Source organism: Zonotrichia leucophrys, chromosome 5 (genome assembly GCF_028769735.1).
Source record: "Zonotrichia leucophrys gambelii isolate GWCS_2022_RI chromosome 5, RI_Zleu_2.0, whole genome shotgun sequence".
Taxonomy (NCBI): Eukaryota; Metazoa; Chordata; class Aves; order Passeriformes; family Passerellidae; genus Zonotrichia; species Zonotrichia leucophrys.
In genome coordinates, this window is record NC_088175.1 from 27,749,829 (window position 1) to 27,760,328 (window position 10,500).

The 10,500-nt window shown below is 41.3% G+C and overlaps 1 protein-coding gene across 6 annotated transcripts in view; it reads left to right on the forward strand.

Annotated features, from left to right (window-relative positions):
- Positions 1-10,402, forward strand: part of ZFYVE26 (zinc finger FYVE-type containing 26) — a 48,732-nt gene extending 38,330 nt beyond the window's left edge. For 5 of the 6 annotated variants that reach the window (XM_064713592.1, XM_064713589.1, XM_064713588.1 and 2 more), the window contains exons 34-41: positions 235-450; positions 2,411-2,608; positions 2,904-3,106; positions 3,971-4,112; positions 4,674-4,733; positions 5,970-6,152; positions 6,947-6,991; positions 8,038-10,402. In XM_064713592.1, the coding sequence (XP_064569662.1) occupies positions 235-450; positions 2,411-2,608; positions 2,904-3,106; positions 3,971-4,112; positions 4,674-4,733; positions 5,970-6,152; positions 6,947-6,991; positions 8,038-8,247 (1,257 nt within the window). In that variant the 3' untranslated portion in view covers positions 8,248-10,402. The remainder of the gene's footprint in view (positions 1-234; positions 451-2,410; positions 2,609-2,903; positions 3,107-3,970; positions 4,113-4,673; positions 4,734-5,969; positions 6,153-6,946; positions 6,992-8,037) is intronic. The other variant, XM_064713591.1, reaches the window with a different exon arrangement.
- The last annotated feature ends 98 nt before the right edge of the window (positions 10,403-10,500 follow it).

Genomic DNA, 10,500 nt, shown 5'->3' on the forward strand with positions numbered 1-10,500 from the left:
ACTACTACATGGTTTGGAATTCTGTTTAGGTACCAAAAAATTACTTTTTGTACTAAATAACTGCAGAATCATGATGATGAACGACCAAGTACATATTTTAGGACAAAAAAAAGCCTCTTTGAACTGGGTTGTTGAACAGCATAACAGAAATGCTTCAGGGCTGAGGGACAAGATCTACCTGAGAAGATTTTTTCTTGCTGATCACCTGTCATTGGTTCTCTGTGTTAATGGTAGGATGATGATTACTTTGCCACATTGAGGGAACTTGAAGCAACACTGAGAACAAGAAGTCTGTCTGTGGAGGTGATGTGTGAGGGGAAGATTCAACACAACAGCTATTACCAGGAGTGCTTGTTCTATTTACACAGTTACGGCACCAATCTGGCAATAATAAGCTTTTACATGAGGCATGACTGTATGAGAGAAGCACTGCTTCACTTGTTAAATAAGGTGAGTAGTTAAATTTTCATCACCAAAACGGAAATTTGGAAAACAGCAGTGAGCATCATGCAGTGTTCTGGTGGCTTTCTGCACAGGAGTTTGCCGAGGTCCTGAAGTGCTGTTATAGAAACTATCCAGTGACTGACAGGAATTCAATGAGACAGAAGAGCAACACTGATCCTTGCAGATCTAAAAAGAGCATGTAGTTTTGGTTCTTTTTATAGAGGTCCTGCATCAAGAGCTCTTTGTCTTTTTTTCTACAAAGTTGAAAATGTGGGACTATTGTCATAGAGTTCAGAAGAGAGAAGGAAAATTTTGAATTCCAGAGTGCAGATAACATTAGACACTACTCCCTATCCCGTGCCTCTGTCTCGTGGTATTGTTTGTTGAATCAGATCACCCATGTTTGCACTTCTGTAACCATTAGGAGTATAAGGAATACAGAGGACAGAAGTGTAGAGGACCCAAAATGTGGTTTCCAGCTCTCCCTTAAGGAAATTGCATAATATAAGAGGACTTAAGTATCTCTGGAATAAACAGTTCTCTTGTGCTAAACTACAATTACATCTAGAAGTTATTCCAGGTTCTAACCAAAACATTAAGGGTGCTTCTTAGGAGATGTGAATCCATTATATCTCACCAGCTTGTGAGAGTGTGGTGTTTCCTTTTCTAAGTTGCTATGCTTGTGTTTGAATTACTGATTATTTTTTTATTATTTGAAATAACTCTTACTGAGAATGTGCAACTTGAAACACCAACTTCCATTGTCTTTATCTGGTTATGAGGTTTGTTAATAGAAAATTAAGTTGCCTTATCTGCTCTGCTTCTTTCACTGTACCATCAGTCATTCTAACATCTTACAGTCATCTGCATATTGAATTACCTTTTTAAATTTATCCTTTACATCAGTTTAAATCTGCTTTTAAAGAAAAGTTGCATATTTTTACGATGTAGGTGAGATAATTTAACCTGTTAAGTAGCAGACTTGGAAAATACTCTAGACAGACAATTTGATGTGGAAGTTATGGACAAGGAACTGGTAGTAATCATACAAACCAGAGAGGAGGGTTGGTTCCCCTAAAGCTGTAACGTACTAAACTTCTGACTAAATATTTTGCAATTGCTGTTTGGAGACATTTTATGTGTACAGACTTTGTCACTTGTTCCTTACTCTGAGATTTAAAAAAAATTCTAAAATTTCATATCAAGCCTTTAAAACATTTGTGGTGGCCCTGATGACACACATTAATGTTACTGTGGAAAGAAGCACATGTGAAGCTGCACTTGCAAGACCACAGTCAAGAGGTCAGGGGGAGTAAATATCCCTTCAGGTCACTGCTTGTGAGGTTTCATCTGAGCAGCTGTGCTCGGTCCTGGGTTCCCATGTACACAACAGACACTGTGGAAGTGAAGCAAGTCTAATTGAAGGCCACCAGAGCATCTAGGGGCCTGAAACACCTGATATTTGAGGAGAGTGATGGAGCTAGGTTTTTCCTGCTGGAAGAAATGGCAAGAGAAGATCTGTGTGTGCTGTTTTCAGCTAGCAAGTAGGTGATTATGGCAAAAATAGAGCCATGCTTATCTCCTATGTGCCCAGTAAAAGGTAAGAGACAGTGGACACAATTGGGAGCAAGGGAAATTCCAATTGGATATAAAGAAAAAGGCTTGGGGTTTGTTTGTGGGGGGCGGTTTTTATGCCTGTATTTGGACACAGAACCAGGGCCACAGGGAGGTTGTTGAATCACTCTACTTTGTCATGCTCAGAACTTGACTGGACAGGTCTAGAGCAGCATGACCTAACTTGGAAGTCATTCTTTGAGTGGGGTTTTGAACAAAATAACCCCCAGAAATCCCTTCCAGTGTCAATTATTTATTAATTTTATTATCTCTGTCACTTAATATGCCTTTATATTACATAAGGAAAATAAACTACAGTGGCTTTGCTTCAAGCAACTTTCTGTTTGTGTAGGAATCCCCATCAGAAGTGTTTATTGAAGGGATCTTCATTCCAAGTTATGAAAGTGGAAAGCTGCATATGTTGGAGAACTTGTTGGAAACCATTGATCCAGGATTGGAAAGCTGGGGAGTCTATTTGATTGCAGCCTGCAAATACTTGCAAAGAAAGAACTATTACCATATTCTGTATGAACTGCAACAGTTCATGAAGGTAAGTTGAGGGACAGTGCCATCTCTTTCAATGAAATGCTGAATACCATCACACTTTTGGTTATTTGCTTTGGTCCAAACCTGCATGCTGGATAAGTATATTTTTGCTTCTTTACAATCTTAGAAAACATAGAAGGGCCTGAGCCTTACTAAAGCTGACGTGACCCATGTCATGGTTCTGGCACATTGTATGAAAGAAAGCAGAGCTCTGCCTGCTCTGTGTGAGCCCCTCTGTGCAGTGATCTCTGAAGGTGGGGTCCTGTGCTCCCTCTTAGTGCTGAGCGCGTTTCTTCCAGGATCACGTCCGTGCTGCCATGACCTGCATTAGATTTTTCACTCATGGAGCAAAGTCTTACACTGAACTTGGAGGAAAACAGATGTGGCTTCTAAAGATCAAGGACCATCTCAAAGTCTATCTGCAGGAGGTCTCAAGAAGTTCAGGAAGGAAAAAAATGGCATTCACTTTTCGGAAGAAAATGTCTGCTACGGATGTGTCAAGGTATTTATAAACAAGAAGCTAAGTTTTAGGAGAGGTGAAATTCAGGCTTTAGACTTTATGGCTTTTATTAGTTTCATTTAAGTTGCCTTTAGCTGACACTTACTGGTTGTCCTTGACCCAAAACTGCTTTTATGTAGTTACAAGTGTAGGATTCCCATCACTTTTTCTCCCAAAAATCCAAACCAGGAGATGGGCAGTTGTTTCTACTAAAAATCTCTATGTGTATCAGACTACCCTCCTTCAATTTAAACAACCAAACAGGAGCCCTACAATGCATAGACAATTATACATCTTTCCACAAGCTGTTTTTCTTTCTTTTTCTCTTCCTTTTCTCTCCAAAAAGCAAGCGGCTTTGTAGTGCTTCACTGTCTGCTGGGGTTAACTCAAAACACTGCACTATGTACAAGTTATAGGTGCCAGAAATAACTGGTTTTCTGTATTCAAAAGTCAAAGTGTAAATTTAGCCTGATCTCTCTTGTACTTGGGGTTTTATATCTTAGTTTTCTTAGGGGCTTTTTTCTTTCTTTCTTTTAATCTAGACTCTTAACTTAAACTGGAGGGGTGTGTGTGTGATGAGGTGAAAAAGGAGGAACAGATGTTTATTTGGGGATCCAGTTTCTCTGGCTCACTTCTTTGAAATAATGTGAATAATTGCTCATCTTCAGCTTGTGATGTATGTTAAATGCACAGATCTGAAAAGTAATATTGCTGCAGACTTGTACAATGAACAAAGTCAAAAAGCAACTAAAATAATTTTTCATAAGTATGTCTTCTTTTGAAAGATATTGAAGAAATTAGTTCATATAAATAATAATTGACACTTTCTCTACTACAAAATGAAGTCAGAATTTTTTCACTATCTAGGCACATCAATACAGTTGATCTGCAGATGGAAGTAACAAAATTCCTGCATCAGTGTGAGAGCTCAGGAGCCTCTCAAATGACAGACTCCTCCTTACCCACACTCTTTGGAAACAATAACATGAAAATGGATGTTGCTTGCAAGGTACTAATTGCTATTTTAAACACAGCTCTATTTTTCCTTAACAATACAAACTTGTAATGCAGGTTGAAGCATTTGATGGTTGAAGCAGTTTCTTGTATTTTTTTGGGCAGGTTACTTATGATGAATGCAACCCATCATTTATGAAAAAATAATGTTTTTCCTCAGAGTAGCAGAGAACATGTGAGAACTTGTTCTCATGAGGAGCTCATCTCCTCAAAGTTCAAATTTTCATGGGCAGAGCATCCAAAATACAAATAGTAGTATTCCTTTTGTCTGTGCACCCCATTATATTTGCAAGTGAGGCAAATAATTCAGTAACTTTAATCATTCTTAAGTTTGGCTCATCTCCATCTGTAAATTGCCTAATGTCCCTTAGGGGAAGCAGTGTGTGACAATAGACCCTATAATTTGCTGTACTTCTTGGGGTGGTGCTGTTTTCTGTTAAGTAATGCATTTTATTTTTGCCTCTGGGCAAAAGCTGGATTTGCATTAATGTTATTTAACCGTACATAGTGAAAAAGGAATGTGCATTCCCAGACTTGTCTATGCCTCTCTTTTCAGGTCATATTGGAAGGCAAAAACATTGAGGAGGGGTTTGGGATTGCATTTAGAGTTCTTCAGGTATGGAAAAACTTGATATAACAAGCAATATTAATGCAAAGTAACTCCTGAAAGCAGCAATTATTTAAACAAAAGCTTGTCCCCCCACCTGCAAATGTATTTTAATCCCCTCAAAAGCAAAACTTTTAAAGAAAAAAGTCACAAGTTTAAGTCTTACATGTCCATGTATTTGTGGAAGCTTGATAATGAAATTAAGATGCTGTTTCTGCAGGACATTTCCAGAGTAATTTGATCCTACAAAGGAGTGAAGTACAGCTTTTCCTTTGCTGTGCACCTTGTTCAGTGCCTGAACTCTGGCAAGCCACAGTCACAGATGTGTGTAGAGACCTCTCACGTGGTGCCTCTCTGCAGTTCATGACAGTCATGCAAAGACAGTGAATAAATGAGGCCAGGGCTCACTCTGTTCTATTCTCCTGATTTGAGAGCAAAATTAATTAACCGGGAACTCTGGCTGGGGACCTCTCATTCCTCATGTCTGGGTAGAAATATCAGTCAGCATAGCTCACGAGCCTCTAAACTCTTCTGAGTGTTTCTCATCCATATCGTCCCAGACAGCAGAGCAGGGCACTTTTAGACAGAGGTGGCACACTGAAAGAGTATTTATGAATGTGGCAGGCCCTGCTCCTTCTTTCAGGTCAGGATGTACAAGACAGAACTCCTGTTTGCAGGGAGATGGAGAGCCTTAGAAAAACAGCACTTCTGAGCAGCAGCAGCCACTGCCTCCAGTAAAAGTGGAGCAGTGAGTCCAGTTGCCTATCACTTCCATTTCCATCCTTTTTTTTCTTTACTTACTCATTGCAGGATCAGTTCACAGCTTTTATCATCTCTTCCCTCATGGTCAATTGCCTCCTGTTTGGGGTATTCAAAGGGTGGCTGTTGGTGGGGAGGCTGGAAAAATATACTGGGAATGTGCTAAGTGAGGGAGAGGTGCGTAGGGATCTAGGAAAGAGCTTTTGCCAGAAGAAATAAAACTGATTTTTTGCCACTCCTGAAAAGAAGGCATTAACAGCACTCTTGTTCTTGAGTGATTTTTACAAGTCTGGTTATAAAAAAACCTTTTAAGTCAACCTGGAGCAGTGGTGAGTGGAAAACCAGAGGCTCCCAAAACAGCTTTGAGTTTTTGGAGCGTGGTGTGGTATTTTGTCCTGAGGAGACTGTCTCAGTTGTGTAGACTCCCTCTGAGCAAACCTGCTGAGAACATTCACTGTGTTGCTCTGATGTTCCAACTACCTCTAGGACTTCCAGCTGGAGGCTACAGAAGTGTACAGCAGAGTGGCCAAGCAGCTGGTGAAGCAGCAGAAATACAGTGAGATCCAGCAGCTCCTGAAGTGTGTCAATGAGTCTGGAGTGGCAGCAAAAAATGATGGGGATAACATTATTCTAAACTGTCTGAATGAGTTCAGAAACATTCCTGCTGAGGTAATTCTGTCCTGCATTGTGTCTTTTTTGAAGTAAAAAGGATATAGACCATACAGGCTGCAGGGAAGTCTGGTGCCTCTATGCTCTTTCAGTGAGTCCTTCAGATGCTCTGGCTCCTTGCTGTGGGCATAGCTGCAGGGTGGGAGTGCATGGCTTGCCTTGTACAAGATACTCTGAGAGGAAGCCATAAGTGGCTGTAGCACTCTCCTACCCAGCACTTCCCAAATGGATACCTGTGGGGGATACAGAACATTTGCTTCACAAGGTCCTGTCAAATGCTGCAGAAGTGTTCCCTTCAGTGAGGCCTTCCTGGCTAACACAGAGCAAACTCCTGCCTCCATAGGAACCAATTTTGTGGTTCCCTTTGCCTGCCACAGTGTTTTTTCCACCCCAGTGAAGGAAGGAGATGCACTCTGCTAGTTCTATTAATCAGATTAGGGGATGCTGTCCACTCTTTGGGTCAGGGTGGGCCATGGGGTAATCCCTGCTGGGATGGGGGGAACCTACAAATTCATTTCATGCAACACAAGCCATGTCCAGGAGAGACTCATAGCATTCTCTAGGGATACCCGCCAGAGATGGCAGGCAGGAAAAGCTGTGAGGAAGGGGAAGACTTGGAATTTGTATTTTTTTGTATTTTCTACATCTGCAACTCTTGCAGCTGGGACAGTCTAAGCACCTGCTGTCATCTCAGCAGCCCTGCCTGTCCACAGGGGTTTGATCCCTGATGGGGTAGAGTTTTTCAGACTAGTATCACTTTAAATGTGAACACCTTTTCCCTTCTTTGGATACAGGATCTCGATAATCTGATTCAGGATATGGACAGTGATGAAAACAAGGTAAGTTAAGTAGCAAGAGCTAAACAGCCCAGTCTTGGTCTGTAGCTTACAGGCTCTTTTTCACTGTCTTCTCTCTCATCCTCATGCAAATATGATTTTTGTAGGCTACTACCTAGATTGTAGAAATCACAGTGAATTCCTCAAGGCCATGGTAATGTGTAAAGCTGTGACATAGAGGTGTCAGTTGAGACTATTCCTATTAGTTCCCTGAGAGCCCTCAGAGCGAGGGCTGGACATTTATTAGAGTGGGAGGAAAAGTATTTCAGAAAGGCAGATTGGTGAGTTTATTGGTTTGTTATTCAACTTCTCACATAGGTGCTTGCAGGTTTCTAGTAATAGCAGGCAGTTGATGATGACCACTTCAGCTTTTTGTTTCAGGATTGTACTATTTCCATGGTGATTGAGAGTTAAATGATAAAACTTCTCCAGCTTCTGATAGACTTTTTCTCTTAGAAGAGATGAAGCCTAAACTAATTTATCTTTGTTGGCTTTCATACCAGGCAGCCAAACCAACGGAGAACTGTAGATCCTTGTTTATAGAAGTGGCCATGACTCAGCATTTGGGGATTGTTGTAGATACTGAGTGGCAGTGGCATAGCTGGGAGTAAAATCTAAAGAGTTTTCACAGTCCTCTGTCTGCTCTGAATGGCAGACTCACTGTTCTAGGCAGATTGAAAAATGGGCTTTTAATTCTGCTTTTCTGTAATATCTATCGCTGAAAGATGGGAGTTGTTCTAGAACCAGCAGTGGAAGAAATGACAGATTCAGACACTTTGCTGTGAGGATACTGTAATTTATGCATGAGATGGGATTCCTGAGAGTAATTTCATGGTCATAGAGTAAAGGAGTGTCTACAAGACACAAACTTAATAAAATACACCTGTTTGCCCATTTCTTTCCCTGGGATCTGCTTCGTGCCATGCTGTGTTTGGTAATGTGGTGCTACTGCCTTGCATGACAGGCCTGTAAAGTGGGTATTTCCCTGGGGTCCTTGTTGAGCTTGCCCAGTGAGCTAGCTCAGCTCTCTGAGCAGGCTGTGGTGTCAGATCCAGGCGTACCTGCTGTGCAACAAGCTGCGCTCGGCGTACCTGGTGTCGGTGCGGCAGGAGCGGGCGCGCGCCGTGCAGCTGGTGCAGCGCGTGCGGCAGCTGGCCGACAGCAGCGGCGACCACGTCGTCACGGCCATCTGCGCCCAGTGGCTCTCCGTGCACCAGCCCAAGGGCAGGACCCGGCTCCCCCAGGGCACCAGGAAGTGATGTGCCACTGGCACCAGCCGTCCTGCTGGAGGAGAAGGCTTCAGGACAGCTCAGAGGCGTCTGCTTCCGCAGCCTCTAGGTACAGTGGAACTCTGTTGGCTGATGGTGGCAGATGGATGTCGCTCATGTGCCTCTGGTGGAAGGAAGGGAACTAAATTACAAGTGCCAGTCCTGTATTCTCACAAACAGTCACTACCTCAGGGTGTTTTTTGGCTCTCTTTTTGATGGGGGGAGGGGGGGCAGTTTCAAACTGAACAAGCAAGGACTGAGGTGTATGGAAGAGAGCACTTCTGTTTCTGGCTTTAGTTTTTGGGTTTTGTTGGCTTTTAATTTTTGGGGGGGTTGATATTTTTTGAAAAGCACTGGACTTATATTAATATATGTTTTATTTTTAATCCAGAAAACATATGTAGAGAGGACAGAAAAATTTTATCAACTCATTGTAGCCTAGAGTATAAAATTTTTGTGATGTTTCCTGAAAAGTTTTCAAAATTGGAGAATTCTTCTGTTTCAAAGACTAAAACTCAGATTTTTTTTAAGCCTCTAGACAAATCATTGCTACTTCTTTTTTATCCCCCCCACCCCCAGTATAGTGTACCCATTTTTTTTAGTTTGTTTGATAAGGTAGGAACTGATTCTTTTGGCAGATTTGAACTTACCAGTCACACTGTGTTTTGTGTGCCATAGATGTGGCACTTGGGCTAGTGCCAACTAAATGAATGAAGTTATAAAGGGCATGTGCTGTAAGGGAAGTACAAAGGGAAAATAAGCCTTTAAAATAGCTGAAAAATCATGTGCCTCTTTCTTTACTGCAGTAATACCCAATAAATCATTGTGCTGCAGCTTTATGACTGAATAGTTGACAGTAAACTTCCACAGTTTTTCATCAGGTGTGGCAAAGAATAATGACAGAGCAAGCTGTGGCAAAATTAAACAGGTGGTCTGTATCCCTTTCACATAGGGATGTATTTATTTATTTATTACCAGAATAATTTGTCCCTGTGAAGTACAATAGAACATGGAACTGGACATGCCCTGTATTGATGGGTTTTGCTCTGGAAGTGCAAGTTGATTGGTTTTATGAAAGAAAAGCAGCAATCTCTGTGCAATGTCTGTGTTCAGGGATGCTGAAAAAAAGTAGCTGCTTCTCTGCAGCTAGTATTGGGACATGACAAACTGGCAAAAATGTGTTAGAAAGTAGTAGGACTGTCAAAAAAAAGAAGAACAAAACATGGCATTCCCCAAGTTTGTGTTTGCTGTTTACATGTATTTCAGCACAAGAAGTAGGAAAACTAATTCACTTTTTTATTAAAAAGTTGTTTACATCAAAAAACCAACAGGTTTTCTGAAGTGTAATGTAATTGTAAATAGTTTTAGTACATAAAATAATTGAGACTATGAAGTTAAGAATTTTGCACTATCCCCAAGCTCACTATAATGAAAGAACAGACTTCCATGGTGTTGGAAAGGATTTAGTCCATCTTCTTCAGGGTTTCAAAAGCTGACACAAACACTTTGGAGGTGCTCTGCTCTGCTCACTAGAGCAGAAATGACCACATACAGCTTTCAGAATCTCCTGACCACAGATTTGCATTATCTCATTAGTGAGCAGTACTAATGAAAGCTTTTGTTTCCCTGGCCAGACTGACCTAGCTTTCCATCAGCTTACAGCCATCAGGCTAATCCTAGAACGTGACACTACCTATGGCTTCAGTCATTTTTAAATCTCTGATTATGGGGAGGAGATTTTACTGTGTGTGGGTATCCAGATCTGCATTGCTGTACTGTTCCTGTTCTGCTCACGTTCCTTCAGCTGCAGAGAGCACCGAGAGTGGAGTTTGCCGTGCAGACCTGTCAGTTCCCTACCTGCCTTTCTTCCTGACCTCTTTGCACTGTACTTGATGCACTTTATATAGTGTTTGGTGTAATTTGATGTTCTTAACCTGGAATTGTAGGGATCTTTCTTGTACCAGCAGAACTGGAATTTTGACCCTGATTAATTACATTGTGTCATAAATTGTGCAATTATCAAGGGGCTTTGAATTTTTGAGCAGGAAGAAGGGATTGAATACTGCCAGTTTAAGAGAATTTCTCTGTTACTGACCAAGGTTTGTTTACAACTAAAACAAAAATAAAGTATTATGACTGTTAATGTATTTTCAGTTTATTTTTTATCCCAACACAGCTGGGGTTCTCTTTCTAGACCTGCATTTTGCTTTTGGCTATGCTTAGTGGAGTAATTAGAAGGGGGTG